The sequence below is a fragment of the Entelurus aequoreus genome, linkage group LG07 (assembly GCF_033978785.1).
Source record: "Entelurus aequoreus isolate RoL-2023_Sb linkage group LG07, RoL_Eaeq_v1.1, whole genome shotgun sequence".
NCBI classification, from domain to species: Eukaryota; Metazoa; Chordata; class Actinopteri; order Syngnathiformes; family Syngnathidae; genus Entelurus; species Entelurus aequoreus.
The window spans coordinates 32,675,222-32,698,002 of NC_084737.1; the positions used below are offsets into that span (position 1 = coordinate 32,675,222).

The 22,781-nt window shown below is 42.6% G+C and overlaps 1 protein-coding gene across 2 annotated transcripts in view; it reads left to right on the forward strand.

Moving 5' to 3' along the window:
* The window catches only part of LOC133653685 (metabotropic glutamate receptor 4-like), a 448,987-nt gene that overhangs the window by 413,063 nt on the left and 13,143 nt on the right, over positions 1-22,781 (forward strand). For both annotated transcript variants that reach the window (XM_062053243.1, XM_062053244.1), the window contains 2 exons: positions 14,891-15,027; positions 17,623-18,558. In XM_062053243.1, the coding sequence (XP_061909227.1) occupies positions 14,891-15,027; positions 17,623-18,558 (1,073 nt within the window). The remainder of the gene's footprint in view (positions 1-14,890; positions 15,028-17,622; positions 18,559-22,781) is intronic.

Consider the following 22,781-nt stretch of genomic DNA (forward strand, 5'->3'; position numbering starts at 1 on the left):
ATACGCGTTTTGATACGCTCTAATAAAATATTATGATCAACAGTATCGAAAGCGGCGCTAAGATCAAGGAGCAGCAACATAGATGAAGCATCAGAATCCATCGTTAGCAATAGATCATTAGTCATTTTTGCGAGGGCTGTCTCCGTAGAGTGATTTGCCCTGAAACCGGATTGAAAAGGTTCACAGAGATTGTTAGACGCTAAGTGTTCATTTAGCTGCTGTGCGGCAATTTTTTTGAGGATTTTCGAGATAAACTGAAAGTGGGACACCGGCCGGTAGTTTACCATGAGGTCAGGATCGAGGTTAGGTCTTTTGAGTAGAGGATGAATAACCGCTTTTTTGAATGCTAGGGGAACAGTGCCAGAGGAAAGTGATGAGTTTATAATATTTAACACTGATGGACCTAATAATACAAAAAGCTCCTTGATAAGTTTCCCAGGAATTGGGTCAAGTAAACATGTTGTTTGTTTTGTCCCATTTACACATTTTGACAATTCCTCTAATGTTATTTCATCAAAGAGAGAGAAACTATTTTGGAGGGCGGTATCCGTCGTATATACAATCGTATTTGTGTTAATAGAACCCAGTTGTAGCTGAGATGCATTGTCTTTAATCTCTTTTCTAATTACTTCAATTTTCTTATTAAAGAAATTCATAAAGTCATCTGCTGAGTGGGTGGAGCTACTGGGAGGAGTCCCTTGTTGGGTTAGCGATGCTACTGTATTAAACAAAAATTTAGGATCATTTTTGTTGAGGTGGATGAGATTTGAGTAATATTCAGCTTTGGCTGAGGTAAGCATGCGTTTATAAGTTATTAAACTATCACACCATGCTTGATGGAAAACCTCAATTTTAGTCGCACGCCATTTGCGTTCCAGCTTTCTACATGATAATTTCTGGGCTATAGTTTCTTCTGTAAACCATGGGGTACGCCTTTTAGGGGCCCTTTTTAGCTTTAGCGGTGCTACACTATCAATGGTGTCGCGCAGGGCGTCGTTAAAGTTGTTAGTGAGGTTATCAATAGAGCCCACATAATTTGGGAATGGTGCCATTACCGAAGGCAGTAGGTCAGTAAGAGTCGTCGTTGTGGCAGCATTAATGTTGCGGCTGCTATAGTAGTTATTATTATTATTATTATTAGTTTGTTGACAATGAGTCATAACTTCGAATTTTATAAGGTAATGATCGGACATTACTTTAGTGTACGGGAGTATCGTAACTTTAGAGGTGGTGACACCCCTGACAAGCACTAGATCAATCGTATTACCGTTGCGATGCGTGGGTTCATTTATTATTTGTGTAAGACCACAGCTATCAATTATAGTCTGGAGCGCCACGCATGGAGGGTCCGATGGGGTATTCATATGGATATTAAAGTCCCCCATTATGATTATATTGTCGGCGTGCGTCACTAGATCAGCAACAAACTCTGAGAATTCACTGATGAAGTCCGAATAGGGCCCAGGGGGGCGGTAGATAACAGCCAGGTGGAGAGGCAGCGGTGTGACAAACCTCAAAGTGAGCACCTCAAACGAGTTATATTTATTATTTAGGTTAGGTGTAAAATTATAGTTTTCATTGTATATTAGTGCGACACCCCCTCCCCTTTTAAGAGGTCGGGCAACATGTGCATTGGTATAGTTAGGAGGAGATGCCTCATTTAGCACAAAAAAATTGTCTGGTTTGAGCCAGGTCTCGGCGAGACCAAAGACGTCAAGTTTGTTGTCTCTAATGACTTCATTAACTAATAACGTTTTGGAAGATAATGATCTTATGTTTAAAAAGCCCATATTATAGGTAGTGGGCTGTTTTGAGGATTGTTTGTTGAAATTATCCGAAGTAGCAATATTAATAATGTTGCGTTTATTATGCGTAGTGCACTTTAAATAGTTTCGACCATATCCAGGAATTGATACGACGGGAATTGTCCGATTGTTTGCTAGATGTTGCGATAAACTGAACGCATCATAGTTATCCACCTCAGTAGATTGCATGTCTGCCTCTGACACGGTCACAAAAGAAAAAACATTATGTGAGTTGTGTTTTATTCTAAGAGAATTGCTATGTGTGCAGGGATTATCCAGCCTGGCGCCGGCTAGTTCTAGTTTAAATTACTTCTTACCCGGAGACTCCATGCTTCTTTGGTTAGCTTTTCCCTTTGTTGTTAGCCTCGCTCGGCATCCCCGCTTCTGCTTCCGCTCACACCGCTTACGTCGTCTCCATTGGCGGTCACCGCTAGCACTTGACTCCGCTGCTACAAAGGCCGCTCGATGTAGCCCGCGAAGTATTCCCATGCTAGCGAGGAGGTCCACCGTACATGCATCTTTCAGTCTATAACGACCCGATCCATCCACATCCAGAATTGTCTGTCGGTCGTATGTGATCACAGAGTGTTCACGCTTTGAGCCAGCCATGAAATTGACAGAAATGACGGGTGTTTTTTGACAAATCGCTCTACACTCCCAAGAGCGTTTTCAAGCTGCTGCATAGCGATGCGCCGCCATTTTGTCTTTTAGCAGATGTATATGTTTCATATGTTCTTCTGTTTGTGACACTCTGTTACTGGGAGTCTTGGCAGCAGATACATCTATGTATGCTATCTCCCACAGTCAGTGTAATGGAGGAGAAGAGTGGACCCTTTTCAGGCGATATGCTGGCAGTGTTACTATCACACGAGGCTGAGCAGAAGCGAGACCGAAGAACGGCGATCACTAGCTTTAAAGGGTAACTGCATTTTTGGGGGAATTTTGCCTATCGTTCACAATCCGTATGAGAGACAAGAACACAAAGTTGTTGTTTTTTTTTATTCTAACATGTAAAAAATGGGTCGTTCTTGGTGGCTAGCAGAGCAGATAATGGGAGCAATCAATGCTACTGTTACTCGGCTCGAACGATGGGCCAACTCTTTCGTTGTGTGACACATTTATTTTTCAGGATCAAGCTGCAAAACAAGTAACACAGCGTTACAACCTGAGCTTGATGCATCTGCTTTTTTTCATATCACGTACTGACAGACTTCTTCTACGGCGCCAGCTACTGATACCAACGGCACCAAGCGCCCTCTGCTGGTGTAACTAAATATCGCATGCTGCATAGAAATACATAGAAAACCTTGACATCACAAAAAAATAGTCTATAAACAGTATTTAAATCTAGTTTTCTGACCTTAAAGAGTTTTTAATGGGGGGCCAGCTAGTTTAGTCAAAGTAAATCACTTAGTGCCACACTACCTCTAAATCAATTTAAAAATGCATTCAAAAACCGTCAACAATACTTCACTTACGTTCCGTAACCCGTATAATAACCTAGCTGTAGCAACATTGTCTTCGTAAGAGCGAACACTGAGGAACTCTTTTTATAGCGTAGTAACACATTGGCATGCTTTGGTATCAGCCGTAAAAGCTAACTACGGCGAGAGATAAGCTAGCTTCTACGACAACACAAAACACGTTTGAGTTTGTAATGCACAACACAATGCGATAGGACACCAATTTGTACACAGCTAGCTAGACAGTGTATGCACTGTAGTTGTAACAACAAATATGACGTGCTGCATATATCATAATCAATATACATCCAGCTGGCCGGGGACCTTTCCTGTTGATTTTGGGTAAGTGTTTATGTCAAAATAGCTTGGCTCCAAGTTCCACATTTACAGCGTTGTCACTTTCACCTCACTCCCTCGACTTCCGTCTGCTCCAACATCTCACCCGTCCTTCATGCTCGCTTCTATAAGCAGCAGTTCATCCTCCGTATATTCAGCTTCAAAAAGATAAGGTTGTGAAACATATTTTGTCCAAAAAAGTCGTCTTCGTTGTCTTTTACCTCGTCTGCCATGATTAGAAAGCACACACTTTTGTTTCCGGAAGTTGAAACACACATTTGCTGCCAGAAGTGGGACGTGCGCTGCTATGGAAACAGAAATCAATGCGCTGAAGAAATCAATCCCGGCATTGACTAAAATGACAATAATACGGTAGATATTGTACATATTACATATTGTTATGAACATGTATGTTACTACATTATACAGTATATAGACTTCCAGTGTGTATATCTAAGGTTGATGGAGGGTTTTGAAGTTATTTTCGAGGGCTTTGAAGGCTGCAACCTAGTTAGCCTCATCTTTCAAGCGTTTTTTATTATCTTTAAAATCCTAAAATAACAAATAGATGTGTGTTTTAGTCTCTCATAATGATTTTTCACATTAGACAAAACACCCCCAAAAAATTTAGTTCCCCTTTAAGCCAATGCCAGCAAGTAAAATTGGATGTTTTGGGACAGATTTTACATTTTTCACTATGACATTTGCTACGCTATCTAGTGGCGGGGAGGCTCAAAGTATACTGGGAACTTCAAGCATAACAAAAAGCAGAGAGACCTATCGAAATACTTTAATAGTAATAATAATAAATTGAGGTACGACTGTACATTTACTCCTGCATCATACGTTGTTACCTGTGCTATACTGTAGCTGTACCATTGCTGTATATTAGTGCAGCGCTGCGCCTGAGTTTTACCATTGCCGTGTTTTCACTGCTAAGTACTTTTTCACAGAAAAGGGGCAAGGTTATTAGACATGCCATTTTCTGACTGTGTATAACAAGAAAAACAAGAAACAATTGTGAAACTAATCAATTACATGTTATGAATTTGAGGAAGCCTATCAGCCTCTCATGTTGAGAGAGTGTTTGCATCTTAATTTGTGCATATTCTCCCCTAACATGCATATGTTTTCCCAGTATTCTGGCTTCTTCCCACACCTTAAAAACATGTTAGGTTAATTGTGCATAGGTTTGAGTATGAGTGTGATTTTCTCTTTGTGTGTATGTCATTTTCTGCCTGTGTATAACAAGAAAAACAAGAACAAATTGTGAAACTAATCAATTACATGTTATGAATTTGAGGAAGCATATCATTGACATACGTTTTAGTTTTGCTCCACGTTTGACTCACCGACATCATAGCCAGCAATCAATATTGTGACCTATTATCATACTTGCCAACCCTCCCGTTTTTAGCGGGAGAATCCCGATATTCAGCGCCTCTCCCGACAACCTCCCGGCAGAGATTTTCTCCCGACAAACTCCCGGTATTCAGCCGGAGCTGGAGGCCACGCCCCCTCCAGCTCAATGCGGACCTGAGACTGAGTGGGGACAGCCTGTTCTCATGTCCGCTTTCCCACAAAATAAACAGTTTGCCTGCCCAAAGACGTCATAACATCTAGGGCTTTTATAGAGTGCACAACTACGCACACAACAAGGAGACGAAGCAGAAGAACGAGGAAATTACAGACATGGCGGTTGAAATGATAAACTCATCATGAACGTAGAAGTTAAACAGGACAATACTGCCATCTAATGGAGAGCCACTGGAACACTGAAATTCAAGTATTTTTTTTTTTTTCTATTTAAATAAAATTAAAAAAATATATATATATATATAGCTAGAATTCACTGAAAGTCAAGTATTTCATACATATATATGTATATGAAATATATATGAAATACTCGAGTTGGTGAATTCTAGCTGTAAATAACCACGCCCCCCGCCCCCAAACAAACCCCCCACCCCCCACCCCCGACCAAGCCCCCCCACCTCCTGATATTGGAGGTATCAAGGTTGGCAAGTATGCCTATTATTACTTTTAACAAAGTCTGTGATTAATAATATTTCTGTTTAGACCACAACTAATTGCTTATTGTGAATGAAGGGTTGCAAAGAGTGAATCATGTCTGTTCTGAAGGTTTGCATATTTGTATAAATTGTCCGTTTTAGTTCTATAGATAAATCATTTCTGTTAAGGGACTAATTATTATTATTATTTATTTCCATTTCATATGTGTTGTTTGGGAAGGTGTAATGTATTTTCGTTAGATTGTTTAACCGTTGCTACGGTTACGGTTGCCACGGTTACGGTTGCCATGGTTACGGGCACTTCCGTTTCCGCCGGCAGGTAGGAAAAGTGTTTAAAAGAGCCCCGGCATTGACACGCAGCGGAGCGTCGGTAATACTACCCGGTGATAGAGATCACCACCGTTGCAGATCAGATAAGTAACTAGTACTCTAAGCGGTGTATTTAAGTTTGTTATAAGTGACAGTTAAGTGCCAGTGAACTAGTTTAAGTTTAGAGACGTTTTGGGCGCTTCACATAGCCAGTAGGAGGTGAAGCGCATGCTAACCGCTAGTTAGCGCACCGCAGTTCGCACCTGTGTTTGTTGGCTGCAACGTGACTTCACGAACGCCAGGTTCAGTCACGTTCGGACTAAGTTTAGTTAAGAGACACTCTCCCCTGGGACTATTTATTGTTTGGAGAACGTTGTAGAGTTTAGTTGTGTGCTATCGTGGCTACCTTGCTGCGAGGGAAGTGGACGGCGCGAGGTACGAGTGTTAGTGGCTCGCGCTCACAGGCTAGTCGACAGAGAGGTGACCCAGGACGAGGCTGGTTCTCCTCTCGCTCCAGACTTGACTCGTGAGGGAGCTAAGAGGGAGCACGGCCGAGCCCCCCCCCTTCTCTACTCTACAACGGGAGGTGTCCCCCCCTCTCCAACGCCCCCTTGGTATCCAGCAGTTTCAAGTCACCACCCCCACCCCTACGTGCACCAACGATCAGCTGGACCACAACAGACTATCTTCTGGCCCAGCCAAGGGGCCCAGGTTGGACTGTGTGTGTGTTCTGTAATTGGTTTAGTGCGGGAGGTTTCATTGGGGAGGTAGCGTGTGAGTGGGGATGAGTGTATGAGTGTAATTAATGTGTGTTTATTATTGTCTGATTATTGTATATTATATGATATAGTAAATTGGTTAACTATATAAGTGGTGTCCTCTCACTCTCTCCTAGACTATCTTTATTTGGTAAATAGTGAAAATTAGAGCATCCCCCTAAAGTAAATATACAGTCCTTTACAGGCTCCCGAACATTTTGGTCCTTCGAGCCGGATAGTCTAATCAGTTAGGATTTCCAAGAAGAGTGAGAGAACCCTAAGCCCCTCCCCAAAACCAGAACCACCAACACGCCCTGTTAGAGAGCGTAGGTTACCCACTAGACTACAGGACTATCACTTGACTACCCTAGATGAGACTGACAGCCCCAGTAGTTTAGAGAGTAAAGCCCCCCAAGTGGCGGAGGACAATATTGCAACACCAGCATTAGGTTTGACTATGCAACCCAGTATTCACCCCTTCTCCTCACTACCAAGGGATGAAGAGAGATAGAAAAAGGCGGGCCCGCCGCTGACAGCAGTCATTCCCCCGCCGACAGAAATCGTCAGCCAAGGCAAAGAGGATCCACCAGGAGGTGGCGACTTACAGAACGGTGAGGAAATAATTCCCCCTGATGCCGCCACCCCACTAGACAGGACCGACCCGCGAACCTTCCATCCGGGTGAGTTTTTCAAGAACTCCGATCCTCAAGGCAATCCCCCCAAGGTAAAGTCTCACCTATCTTCTGGCCGGCGTAGCAGCGTCCACAGCAGCCGTACAGGTAGTCACCGTAGCAGCCACTCAGGACGATCAAGCATGGAGAGTCTACTCTCTGAGAAGTTACTCCAGCAGTTGATTGACAATCAGGAGAACCAGCGCCAGGACGCCCTCGCGAGAGAGGAGCGCCTGCAGATAGAGGCCCGCGCTGACAAGGAGCGCCTGGAACGGCAAACCCGTGCAACTACAGAGGCACTAGAGAAGGCGGCAGTCCAGAGCCTGGAGCTCGCTAAGCTCGCTCTCTCCTGCCAACCAGAGCCCTCTCCCCTAGGCCGGATATCGAGAGCGCCCTCAAGGCCTGGCTCGCCAGAGGAAAGGAAGAGGAGCGTCGAGAGGTCTCGAGCGCTGGACCCAGAAACCCAGAGCGCACACGAGGAGGAAATGGAGCCTGATGAACGCTTGGACTCCCTTTTGGATCGTAGGGTGCAGTATCCACACGCCCCTCCCCCCTCCTCACCATCACCATCAGCCCGCTGTAATGCAGGACCATATGACCCACTTCCTCTTCACCCGCCTGGCTCCATAGTTCCCTTCTTCACCCAAGACAGCAGGGAGAACTACAGGGAGATGCGGCTCAGCCTGGAATACCTGCTGGGAGAACCACAGGCGTACCACAGTGAGCAGCAAAAGTGGCTCACACTCCAACTCCATTGCAAGCTACCAATAGCTAAGAGACTTTGCTTCTCCCACGCCAAGTCCCTCACCCCCTACACTGACAGCATGAAAGAACTAGATCACCGCTGGGGTTGTCCATGGGACCACATCCTCGACGAGGTTGAAGCCCTCGGGGAGTTACCTGAGATCCGAACCGACGTAGCCCTGGATGACTACGCCCTCCGCATCCGCTCCCTGGTCACGATGCTGAAGCTGCAGGGACCGACTGGAGCCAGGGAATTGAACACAGGCTCCACCGTGGAGCGCTTCATAAGGAAGCTGCCCAGACCCCGAGAGGAAAGGTTCCGGCGGCGCCACGACCAGCTCAATCCCGACCAGCCAGCAGCCAGCTTGGAGGAGCTATCTGACTTTTTGAGAAGTGAGGTAAAGCACATCCGTCTCCCAACAAAAGCTGAGCTGAAGTACGACGGACACGAACGGACCGATCGAGCAACCAAGAGGAAGGAAGGGTCAGTCCGGGTGATGACGACGATCCCAGGGGCTGACACTGAGGAGGAGAGGGACACCCCCCACGGTGAGTGGGGCGGCCCTAAGCAGGGTGACAAGAAGTCACAACCGCCTTGCCCGTGTTGCACGGGCCCCCACTGGCTTGAACACTGTCCAGAGTTTGGGAAGAATAACACCGAAGAGAGGAAACAGTGGATCAAGGACAACAAGCGGTGTTGGAGGTGCGCCCGTGAGCACATGGCCAAGCAATGCACCCTGAAGAGGCCTTGTCGCATTAAGGAATGCGGCAGGATACACCTCACGGTCCTCCACGACCTAAATACCAGAAGCGACAAGCCGGAGACCGGAGAGTTCCCTCGGGACCCATCAAGTGAAATCCAGGAGGGTCGTACCTATTACGTAGGCCCACTCCATGGTAACAACCCCCGAGTGTTACTCAAGATGGTGCCGGTCATCCTACGCCATGATGGGAGGGAGATGTCTACCTATGCCATCATTGATGACGGTGCAGAGTGCACCATCCTGATGAAGGAGGCAGCCACTGCCCTCGGGCTCAAAGGTCATCCTCATCAGATGAAGATCCTCACCATCCGACCCAAGCCCACCCAGATCACGGGTGAGATAGTGTCCCTGGAGATCATGGCAAAGGGGCGACCAGGAGAAGTGCATCCCCTGCGTGATGTGTTCACCGCGGCTGATGTGAGCCTTTCGACTTATGGCTACCCAATGAAGGCGCTCAAGGCAAAGTACCCCCATCTGGCAGAGTTGAGGCTTGATCAGGAAGAGGAAGTGGTACTGACCATCCTACTCGGGTCCGATCAAGCAAGACTGACCCTCCCAAGGCGCATCCTCCCAGGCCCATGTGGCTGCCCCGTCGCCCTGGACACCCCACTTGGTTGGACTCTACAAGGCCCTTTTAACCTGAAGAGTGTTAATCCCAGCCAGACCCGAATGCACTTCCTCGGGGCCGAGTACAAAATGGAGGAACCCTCAAACCATCCCAATAAGGCTGCCAGTGAGACAGAAGTAGTTGTGCAGTTACAACATAACCAGGACAAGGACAAGCTCTCAGCGCAAGAAGAGAAAGTCCAGGCCCTGCACTCTGAGATTGAGCTCCTGAACTCTGACCTTGCACTAAGGAAAGAGTTGACCTCTGACCTCCTGGCCCAGGTTCAAACCTTGGAGAATAAAGTTAAAACAGCAAAAGTAGAAGCGTCTTGTGCAGCACAGAAGCTGAACAGTGCTCTGCATGAGAGGAACGGCCTCTCTGTTCAGTTGTCAAAGATGTCAGAAGAGAAGAATACATTAGCCCTGCAGCTCCAAACCGCTCACTGCCAGCTAACTGATGTCATGGAGATGATGGAGGGACTACAAATGGTCAAAGAGGGCTCGGATGAGAAGTTTCTTCAGCAGGAGAGTAAACCATTGGCATATGCAAGTAGCAACCTGGCTGACCTCGATCCCATCACGCCCAACTCTCTCCTCATGGGGCGGCCAGACATGATTGTGGATCCAGCGCTACCCAGAGCGCATTGGCTCCTGGGCAGAGTGAAGACAGTCACTAAGGGGAAGGATGGAAGAGTTCGCTCAGCAGTAGTGGACACTGGCCAGAGAACCTGCCATCGACCAGTCGCTCGCCTTATCGAGCTCCCCCCATACTCTGACCCGACTCCCCCATACTCTGACCCGACTCCCTCATACTCTGACCCGACTCCCCCATACTCTGACCCGACTCCCTCATACTCTGACCCGACTCCCCCTAAACCCCCCTGATCTGCTTACATATCAAACCTTCATTCGGATAACTGATTTCCTTCACATAAATCAGGGGGCAGCTGTTCTGAAGGTTTGCATATTTGTATAAATTGTCCATTTTAGTTCTATAGATAAATCATTTCTGTTAAGGGACTAATTATTATTATTATTTATTTCCATTTCATATGTGTTGTTTGGGAAGGTGTAATGTATTTTCGTTAGATTGTTTAACCGTTGCTACGTTTACGGTTGCCATGGTTACGGGCACTTCCGTTTCCGCCGGCAGGTAGGAAAAGTGTTTAAAAGAGCCCCGGCATTGACACGCAGCGGAGCGTCGGTAATACTACCCGGAGATAGAGATCACCACCGTTGCAGATCAGATAAGTAACTAGTACTCTAAGCGGTGTATTTAAGTTTATTATAAGTGACAGTTAAGTGCCAGTGCACTAGTTTAAGTTTAGAGACGTTTTGGGCGCTTCACGTAGCCAGTAGGAGGTGAAGCGCATGCTAACCGCTAGTTAGCTCACAGTAGCTCGCACCTGTGTTTGTTGGCTGCAACGTGACTTCACGAACGCCAGGTTCAGTCACGTTCGGACTAAGTTTAGTTAAGAGACACTCTCCCCTGGGACTATTTATTATTTGGAGAACGTTGTAGAGTTTAGTTGTGTGCTATCGTGGCTACCTTGCTGCGAGGGAAGTGGACAGCGCGAGGTACGAGTGTTAGTGGCTCGCGCTCACGGGCTAGTCGACAGAGAGGTGACCCAGGACGAGGCTGGTTCTCCTCTCGCTCCAGACTAGACTCGTGAGGGAGCTAAGAGGGAGCACGGCCGAGCCCCCCCCCCCCCCTTCTCTACTCTACAACGGGAGGTGTCCCCCCTCTCCAACGCCCCCTTGGTATCCAGCAGTTTCAACTCACCACCCCCACCCCTACGTGCACCAACGATCAGCTGGACCACAACAGACTATCTTCTGGCCCAGCCAAGGGGCCCAGGTTGGACTGTGTGTGTGTGTTGTGTAATTGGTTTAGTGCGGGAGGTTTCATTGGGGAGGTAGCGTGTGAGTGGGGATGAGTGTATGAGTGTAATTAATGTGTGTTTATTATTGTCTGATTATTGTATATTATATGATATAGTAAATTGGTTAACTATATAAGTGGTGTCCTCTCACTCTCTCCTAGACTATCTTTATTTGGTAAATAGTGAAACTTAGAGCATCCCCCTAAAGTAAATATACAGTCCTTTACAGGCTCCCGAACAATGTCAAAAATATAGAAGGGTCAACGATGGTGTCATTGCTATGCACATAAAACTGGAGATAATGAGAAAGGTCAGGAGGAAGTCCATGTATTAGAAAAACTCACGCGTACATCATTTCAACCATAAAGCTGTGAGGTACACGACAGAAAGGAATTCTTAGGCAAATGTTACCTAAACTTGTTTTGAAATAAATATTTGGACTGGGTACTTATAAAACAATAGACTATTGTGCTTGTAACGTGAAAGCAAAACAACTTGAAATATATTTGACACACAAACGTGTGCACCGTTTATGCAACCAAAGAGCAGATTCTTTTTTTTTTTACATAAAGCAACTTAAAATGGTGGTCACAACAAACCTTTGGGTAAAACGGTTGACGGTCACTTAAAGGGGCCGCACCGAATTACTTACTCTTAACTGCATATATGAATGTTAAACAAGAACAACATTGTTACGTGCACAATAGAACAATGGCATTCAATAATGACGACAAAGTCAAGTAAACAGGTGTGGTGAATTATGTCCTTAAAGCAACCGCTACGAGATGTACAAACTAAAAGTTAAAAAAATAAATAGCTTATTTCATTTACCTATCTACACCCAGAGATAAATATTTTAGATAAGTAGGTATAATAACATAACATTTTATGGAAAAGTTATTACACTCAGAAAAATGCGTTGTGGTGGCAATTACCATATTGATTTAAAGGTAAGATGACCTGAATATAAGACAACCCTTCTTTTTACAGTTTAGTTCCAATAATAGCTTGTCTCTGTGGCTATTTCCTAAGCATAAACAGCTCTGGTAATGATGCGTTCCCTCATTACATTTCAATCAATCAATCAATGTTTATTTATATAGCCTTAAATCACAAGTGTCTCAAATGGCTGCACAAGCCACAACGACATCCTCGGTACAGAGCCCACATAAGGGCAAGGAAAAACTCACCCCAGTGGGACAACGATGTGAATGACTATGAGAAACCTTGGAGAGGACCGCATATGTGGGTAACCCCCCCTCTAGGGGAGACCGAAAGCAATGGATGTCGAGTGGGTCTGACATAATATTGTGTAAGTCCAGTCCATATTTCACACATTCAAAACTCTCCTGTCAATCTTGTGGATGCTGTGGCCAGTTTGAGAACCGTGAAAAAACTCGTCTTACCTCGTGCATTTGTAAGAGCGTTATTCTGAGCGCACCATACAAACTTCTGAATGGTCAGAAGTTGTTTGGCACCACTGGCAGATTTGCATTAGAATGGCAAATGTACTTACAGTAATTAAACACCTACAAACACATTTACAATCCAATCCATCATCGGCCAAAAAACGATACTGATATGGTCAAATATCACATTTCTCTGCCAGTATCGGACAATATCGGTCAGTAGATATTAGCGGACAGCCGTAATTTTAATAAAACGAGTGTTCTTGAGTTGCTTTGCTGCTGTACCTGCTGTCCTTGAGGTTTATAAAAAGGTCAAATGAAACAGGTACTCCATGAAGGGTGTCAAGCGTACGGCCCCCGCGACATATCAGGCCCGTGAACAGGTTTAATCCAGCCAGCCTGCACAATGAGTTTGCTAAATATAAAAATGAGCTGCAATTTTTTAATGAAAGAAACCGCTGTTGTAAATGTGTCCATTGGGTGTTGCAATAGCAATTCAAGTGTAACTCACGTCACACAACTCTTTATGATGACGTGTCAGCTGACTTTTAGCGCCCTCTGGATTGGCTGCCGCTACACCAGGCAAGGAATCAACTGCTCCTGTTGTGGCTGGCGGCAGAATAATGCTGTAGCGACACACAATATCTTTTTTCATTGTAAACTATCCACTCAAACAATAAAATAACGAAACGGTAAGATGCAAAGACTTAAATGAACTTGACCATCATCTTTGTAGTTAGAGTTCCGTGCAGCCCTCACAATTGGTTGACGGCATGATGCGGACCCTGAACTCCACGGTAAAAATGTGTTTTTCTACATTTGTTGTGTTTGTTCTATTTTATTTATTGCTTAAATCTAGCATGTTCACATTGGTTACGTTTGATGTTACCTTTAATTCGGCTATTATGGTGTCAATTTGACAATTGTTTTGATTATATTATCCATCCATTTTATACCACTTATAACTTAGTTGTAATATTTGAATGATGATACATGCCATGTGTTGTGGCAGTTGCGGATGTTACCAATGCAGCGGTTTGAGGAAACACTCGGTTGCTTTTCCAAACACATCTTTATGAGTAAACTGCCAACATGAGAATGCTGAACAGGAAGTGCTCAAAGTTTAATGGCTTTGTAAAAACACTGAGACAATGTCTTAAGTTCATTGTGTTCTTCATAGTGTTTTTAACTTGAAATGTTTTGCCAAGAGTATTATTTGCAATTTGTACATTTTCAGAATATGCTTGTTCTATTTGTTTTAAGTAAGACAAAGAAAATAATCTGATATTGTCTTTATTTTTGAATGACAATGCCCCAATTTCACCAGCCAGCCCAGCGTGGGAATAGATTTTCCTCCATGAGGCCCCTGAGCTTAAATGAGTTTGACACCCCTGTGCTAGATCAATGTTTAATTCCTGTATCTACCCTTGGAGGGATCTAGTTGTGTTGTGATGAAGAACATGATTAGGAAAATGGGACTAGATAAGAGAATGAATGGGATGGGATATACTGTATTGTGTTTGCAGAACCAGATGTGTGTGAATAGGTCCACAGTCGGTGTATTTGTTATTAGCATCGATCCAAACCATGCAAGTTAATATAGGGTCCTTTTGGCTTTTTTCCTTGTCTGAGCTAGCAGATAATGCCTCTAATGGGACTTTTTAGAAAGAGACACAGGCTGATCACTAAACCTGTGAAAGGCTGTGAATGTTCTCTCGCACCCCAATTCTCTGATTCTGGCGAAGGAACAGGAAAAGTAGGGATGGGAAGACCTCAAAGTGGTAATTAAAATCAGTGCTGTCGTTTGTCTGCACTCTAAGGACGACCTTGAGGATAACAAGCAATAGAGCAATAAGCAGAATGAAGGCGTGTGAAACGATTTAGGAACATGAACAGACAGCTGTGTGAACCATCCTCGAATAACCAGGCCAGCCGAGCTGTCAACATCTATTTGGTCCCATCATTAACTCTCTAACAGCTCTGCAGACTCATTTCATCTCAGGGCATTACGACAGCAAGGGTTTTCAGGTTTGAGACATTGCCGGGATCCCGCATTACCAATCGGTGCACACTTGAACAACAAATTCTGTTTTTGTGTTTCATTTGCAGGAATTGCCGGAACGCCGGTGGTCTTCAACGTGAATGGAGATGCTCCTGGTCGTTATGAAATCTACCAATACCAGATGAAAAATAACACCACAGAGTACAAAATCATTGGCCACTGGACCGACCAGCTCCACTTGGATGTACGAATCTCTGAAATATAACTGGCTATAAATCTTTACGATAATATTCTTGTGTGCTCTTACAACATTACTGTCAGAAAGGCTCTGACCGTCTATATAGCAGAAAGAACATTTCCACTTTGATTCAATTTGTCCTGACAAGGAAATGAAAAAAAGGATAACAGTAACGACATCATCATGTTTGATGTAAACAAGTTGAAATGTGTTTATTGGCTCTATTTTTGGCCTAAGGCACCAAGGAAAAAAATGACAGGAATAATTATAATCAGATCTTAATGTTTGCAGGCTTTTAAAATCCACACGTAATGCACAGTTAAAACTATGCTAGAATTGAGATGCATAGCAGTAGGTTTGCCTTTTCACCTCTTGAATTAATTATTATGATGAACATTTTTAATTGTCGAGGTAATAGTCTTGCTGTTTGTTTCTTTGCAGTTCATAAACTCAAACAAAAAAAATCACATTGAGTCATTGCAAAGTGTGTTTTGTAGTGTCTTTGCAACATTTTCGTAGTGTAAGGGCAAGTTAAGTTTTATGTTCATAAATAATTTATATTCAAGCCCTCCGGTGTTCTTATTTGTTCCGGCACACAACACAGCTATCGTATTAAGTTATTGTAGAGATCAAGGTACTGAGTTTCTATTGTCTACAGCCTCGCTTGGCAGAAATCCCCCATAAAAGTAATGAATGCCATATGACAATGCAAAAAGACATAAAACAATACATCACTTAAATATCGCGTTCTGTAACCAATTTAAAAATATTCCCTTTATTCTCTATTTTATCTACACCGTACTGTAAATCCAAAGAAAGCAGTGTTGCAGTAAAATTGCCAGTGCAACCGAGGAATGGTCATCCCTAATTAAAAGCCAAGCATAGCCTGCAACCTTTCTCAGTATAAATGGAATGACCTAATCTAATAGTACACATTATGTATGGGGAAAATTAATTTTGCGGTACTGTACTTCCCTTTTCTCAAAGAAAACCCCCAAAAAAACAATTCCCCATGTGGTTCATTATTATTTTCAGCAAGTGCAAGAAAGGATCATGAATTCCACAAATCTACTTAACTGATTTCCATGAAACTTTATAGAGGGCACGTGTCAAGGAAGAAACTATGAATATGTAATATGTAATTTAGCTCTAGATAATGTTGCAAATCACTGATGTTTGTTCCCACCCCCACTTTTTTTTTTAACAATTTGGCCTTGGGATGGGTCAGCAAAATTTCTAATACTAACAGTGAACATATAATTATACAATACATAATTCTTCGTTTATTAATGTTAATTGCTACCAGGCCTGACGGTCGTCAATTAATTTCTGCAAAGTAGGAAATATTCATATAAATCTAATATTTTCATACCTAGAGCATAAAAAACTGTTTCTAAATAGGTTTTTAACATTATGAAAGCCCTCTAGACATGAAATAACACCCACATAGTCATGGTTTCACTGTTTTTTTCCAATAAAATAATGCTGCCTGAGGCTCAGCCAATCAGTGGGCCATGCTACTAAACGGCTAACTCTGATTGGTTTGGTAGTAACATTTAGTAAAACTAATGCTTTGTTTCAGAAATCTAAAAACCTTCATTTACAGCATTGTTCACATCCATTTTATTCACTCCAAACTCCAATCAGTTTAAATTGAATTTGATTAAATGCACTCATTTTACAAATAGAAGATGAGATAAGTTAAGATGTTGAGAGAAGAGCAATAGTTTTAGTGCATAGCAAGGAGGCCTTGGCTTTAGGTCACAGTAGCTACCCTGCATTCAGTAAATTGTAGTTAGCGCCCCAGGTTCTCCAATTTATGATACCATACATTTTTTTAAAAACATATTTGGACACAAATCACTACAATATCTTCATGCATTGTTAAGTACAAGTACTGATTTGAGAAGTAAATCCTTACATATTTATAGTATTAAGTGGTGGACACAGAATTAAGGAAAAAAGTATGTCTTTGTCACAGCATCAATCTCCATCACCTATGTCAGGGGTGTCCAAAGTGCTGCGCGGGGGCCATTTGCGGCCTGCAGTTACTTTTTTATTTGCATAATAAATATGTCCTGGATTACAACTTTACACAAAAATCAAATAAAGAAAGAAATGGACAAATCCCCCCCCCCCCTAAAAAAAGGGACCTGACAACCAAAATGGCTGACAACCTTACGGTCTTTGATCTAGTCATGATGAACATTTGAACACATTTTTTGCAAAATATGCTTGTTAACCCTTTAAAAGCCTTCACAATGGTTTTAGTTGCTGGACTAAAAGTACTAAATAATCATAAGAAGAATTATTTAAATATTTAGATTAAATACAGGTATTATACAACATTTCTTTGTTACCTATCACATAAAGCTGAGATGTGTATGTTTTGTTCAGATAGTATAGCATCTATTGACCTACATTATTTTGGTTTTAGTATCTTTAATGTGCAAAATGTTTTGGACACCTCTATTGAATAAAAATTGATCTTCAATTTAGTAGTTCCTTAATCCCAGCCATTCCCAATAACTAATAAATGAATAATGATGACTAATACAACAAAAGTATTAACTAGATTGTTTTACATTCATGCCCCTCCAGATGGATGAGATGCAGTGGCCAGGTGAAAGTCAAGAAGTGCCATCTTCCATATGCAGCCAACCTTGCCGAGCTGGTCAGCGGAAGAAGACAGTCAAAGGAATTCCGTGTTGTTGGCACTGTGAAAACTGCGACGGCTACCAGTACCAGGCGGACACGTACACCTGCAAGATGTGTCGCTTTGACCTTCGGCCCAATAAGAACCACACTGGCTGTGTTCCTATTCCCATTGTCAAACTGGAGTGGAGCTCCCCATGGGCGGTCATCCCCGTCCTCATTGCCGTCCTGGGCATCATGGCAACGCTGTTTGTTGTTGTCACCTTTGTGCGCTACAATGACACACCCATAGTTAAGGCCTCAGGCCGAGAACTGAGCTATGTGCTTCTGACTGGTATCTTCTTGTGCTACGCCACAACATTCCTTATGATCTCTGCCCCCGATGTGTTTATATGCTCACTGCGCAGGATCTTCCTCGGCTTGGGTATGAGTATCAGTTACGCAGCACTCCTCACAAAGACTAATCGCATCTACAGGATTTTTGAACAGGGCAAGATGTCGGTCAGCGCCCCTCGATTCATATCCCCGGCCTCACAGTTAGTTATCACATTCAGTCTGATTTCTGTTCAACTCCTGGGCGTGTGTATCTGGTTTGGTGTTGACCCATCACAAGCCATCATTGATTACGAGGACCAGCGTACAGCTAATCCTAATATGGCCCGCGGCGTCTTAAAGTGCGACATATCAGACCTGTCCCTCATCTGTCTGTTGGGTTACAGCATGCTCCTGATGGTTACCTGCACTGTTTACGCCATCAAGACCAGAGGGGTGCCAGAGACTTTTAATGAGGCCAAACCTATCGGCTTCACCATGTACACCACTTGCATCGTATGGCTTGCCTTCATCCCCATCTTCTTTGGGACTTCGCAGTCGGCAGAAAAGGTAAATGTGACATTTGTGAGTCTTGTGGGTATTTTTTTTTACATTTTCCCCAGTAATGTCTTACTTACAAACCGCAAAATGGCAGCATTCAATTTACTCGTGCAGGTGGGATGTCAGCGTTCCACTTGGAGTTCTTATATTTCCTGTGTGCCTCCTTGTGAAGGAAATAGCCACTTGACTGTTGTTTGTGGTATATGTCAGCCGTGAGTTGTGCTGCTGCTCATCATGAGGAGGAGACGATGGGCCTTTGCTGTGGGGAATGCAAGACTCTCGTGAGGATAATTCCTTCACCTCAACGCCTTATGATTGCTTGGACTTTGTTTAATGTGTGTTTTATTCAAGTCATTCAAGTAGGAAATGGTGAATCAAAGCAGACATTGACGCAGAAACAAACATGTCTTTGATACTAAACTGTATGTAGTTAGTTATTTGTAGATTATTAACATGGAGTCAACATATTCATATAAGAGACTCGGACGAGGAACGTTTAATACAAAACCTCCCTTCATCAACAGTATAATTGCCTCATCATTGGGTGAGCCTCAATACATGTTTTATATTTGCACTTGGTAGAGTGAGCAGGATTTTTCAGAGCAAAGGTCTTGCAAAAGCCCAAGCTTATTAGAATAGTTTATGAGGAAAATGTAAAATAGTAAACACAACAGATGCCTGTTATTGGGATCAATTCAGTACGTGTCCATGCATTAAATTAGTCAGATTTCTCAAACAGTTCAGCTCTAAATAAGCCCATGGAAGCACCTTAATCTGATCGTGTTCAGTTTTTGAAAAGTCAAACTAACATATCTGGATTATGCGAATGAAACCAAATCTCTCGAGTGAATGTGTGGGCCGGAGAGGACCCTTGGTATCGCTCATGCACCAGTCTCAGCGCACGGGATACAAGCCGAAAGCAGATACCATTCAATAAAAACAATTGTCATGAAGAGGGTACTTTTTATTTGCTTCACAAGTTAAACAGAACAGACCATTTTGAAGCGCATCGATGGTAGAAAAAAAGAAACAGAGATTTATTTAAGAAGGTAGCTTGGGAAATGTAAAATGCTGGCTTAATTCGGACTCCCCAACAACATACAAATGAGATGAAATATAATGAAGCAGTTATAAAGGCGAATAATAAAACGTACACAAACCTCTTCACTTTGCATTTGTGCACTTCAAACCGATTAACTTTCCGCACAACTGGCAATATAGTCCAGAACAATAGCAACATTCCTCTGGATATCAGTCGGGGCACAAACGGTCTTTTTCTTCGGATTTAAAACTCCTTCCACCAATCCACAGAGTAAAACAAGTTGTAAGGATCCGCAGATAGCTCGTGTGACGTCATAGGTCAACCGGAAAAGGAATTAATTTAAACGCGCTAAAATGAAATAAGCGCCCTCCAGTGTACGGGAGGCACATGGCGTATGACCAATAGTCGCATTAGAGAAAGTGCATGGACACTTGGACTTCACACATAGGTGTAAAAAATACAAAAAAAAACAACTATTAGAGAAATCAGACTAATTTAGTGCATGGAAACGTAGTGATTGAAGGAGACAGAAAATAGATCTTGGGTCACCTGTTTTATGAAGTGTGAATTTAAAGAAAAATTGTTGGCATGACAAGCTCTATAACTATTAAAAACATACGAGTTGAATTTGTAGCAAGTAGCTCAAATCAACGTTCTTCATTGAAATGAATTGAAGTCCAATGAATCCGTACTGAATCCCCCAAAACCACCACTATGTTAACATGTAACGTGTTTTTTCATAATAAAAACTAATTCCAAGACAACCAATATTTTATCGAAAACAACACAAAATGTAGAGATGTCCGGACAGAAGCCAATATTTGCCTTTTATAACTGATCGGTGATCTGTTGATGAGCTGCCGAGCCAAGCAAATCTTTATAGCAGATGAGTCCCAGCGATACCATGGCTAAAGATTGTACTGATGTGAAAGATTCCTTCAAAAGGGATTTACACTCAGGCACAATTAAATTTCTAGATTACTTATTGCACACATGCAGGAGATGTATGAATCCCAGAAAGGTCCATATCTCGCCTGAATACTGGCTCGAATTTGAAAAGCGTTGTCTATTCACAACGCAAGGACGCTTCTAGAATACTAATCCTCACAACCATTGAGGAAACAGAGGTCATGTCCTCAGTATTTTTTTAAGTGACAAAAATAAGTTGATTTCCGCAAAGAAGCACATTAAAATGTAAAGTACTGGATGCGAACGCACTTCATATTAAATGTTACCCCAAGCATACCCCTGGCCACATCGTGCTCTGTCACTGATAAGAATATGCTAACAAATTTCCCACTGAGACTTCCAGCAGCTCTTGTGGCGCCCGTAAACAATACCCAGTTGCCAAACAGAAGGTTGTGGGTTCGTTCTCCGCTCATAGTTGAAAATATATTAAGGTTTACAATTTGTGGTTAAATTATGTTAAAATTGTTTAATACGCTAAACTTCAGCATATTAACAAAAAACTGGACTGTTAAAAAATCATACTAATTGTCAAAGATGTTAAATAATATAACACCTGATAGAGCTACCTCAATGCAATCTTTTGTTATTCTGGAAATGAATTAGCCATGATTTCAGCCTTTCAAAGCTTCTTTTTGACCACCAATTTTTGACTTTGGTATTTGTCAAATCGTAGTTACGGCCCTTTTCACTACCATGGCGGAAAATAAACTTACATTTCTTCCAAGTATCATTACTGTAGTATTAGAAGAAAATAAATGGCTAAGCATGCTACACACATACCAAGCAGGACAACACAAGCTAAAGTTTAAATGTAAAATATGGGTGATCGATCCAAATGTGAATAAAATCGGTACCTTGTATAGTATCAGTATATAAACAACACTAAAGTGATTACATCAATTATATTCTACTTCTTATCACAAAATACATTTTTTGGTTGATTTTCAAACTCAGGGAGTAAGATACAAAAAGGCTTTGAGGGAAAAACCCAAAGGATATTAATGGGAGCCAATTTTAGTTTTTGCTTTTGTCTCTTTGTCCAAACGTTAAATGGGTTATACTTGTATAGCTCTTTTCTACCTTCAGGGTGCTCAAAGTGCTTTGACACTATTTCCACATTCACTCATTCACACACACATTCACACACTGGTGGCGGTCGCTACTATGCAAGGCCCTAACCATGACTCATCAGGAGCAAGGTTGAATTGTCTTGCTCAAGGACACAACGGACGTGGTTAGGATGACGGAAGCTGGGGATCGAACCAGGAAACCTCAAGTTGCTGGAACGGCCGCTCTATCCCCCAAGCCACGTTGTCTAAAAAGAAATGTACTGTATATTCAATATGTAATGTACAGTACTGTATATAATATTCAAGACCAGAAATTTAGTACAAAATTTGATTTACAACAATACTAGCAAATTCTTGAATTAATCAGATTAGCTTTATAAAAATGTGTTAATGTGTTTAATGTAGTTACTTGCTATAAAATATTGTACCTTCTACAATCTATTGTTAAAGTATCAGTTGGTGACTCGAAATCGGCTTGAATCTTGGGCCAAAAAAATGTAATGTGATCAGAGGCCAATCATTTTGATCGTGACATTGCTACAAACATACATACTACAAACAACTACTGTACAGCAGTTTTATATAACAATGTACAGCATTTACTTTGCAGACTTTTATAGGATCTTTTGTAAGCTGCTTCTCCTTGTCAAACACACCATCAACAGCTTCTCCATATTTTCATGGATAAATGTAAGACGTTGATACATTTTAAAGCCCTTGGCTGGTGTTATCGTTGGCTTTATCAAAAACTCCTGCTTCAGTATTGTGTTAACTTTAAAGTGCCACCGTATGCTCGTGCTACTTCGCCAAGTCGGCTACAAACACACACATGCACTCACACACACACACACACACACACACACACACACACACACACACACACACACACATACTCTCACACACAGCCATGTTTTCTGAGCATTTTTTAAAAATTATTCAATAGATGTAATCCCCTTCTTCTCATCACTGTGCTTCACACTTACTTTCTTCAGACCCATTGTTAGAAAAACAAAGTTCTGTCTAGCAAGCCATCCATTTGATAGCCAGCTAGCTACCTGATGTTAGGTAGTGATCATTTTACAGGGTTCACAGTGGCATATTGCTACGCCGACTAGTTGTGGGGAGTTATCTGAATCTGACTCATAATCCAA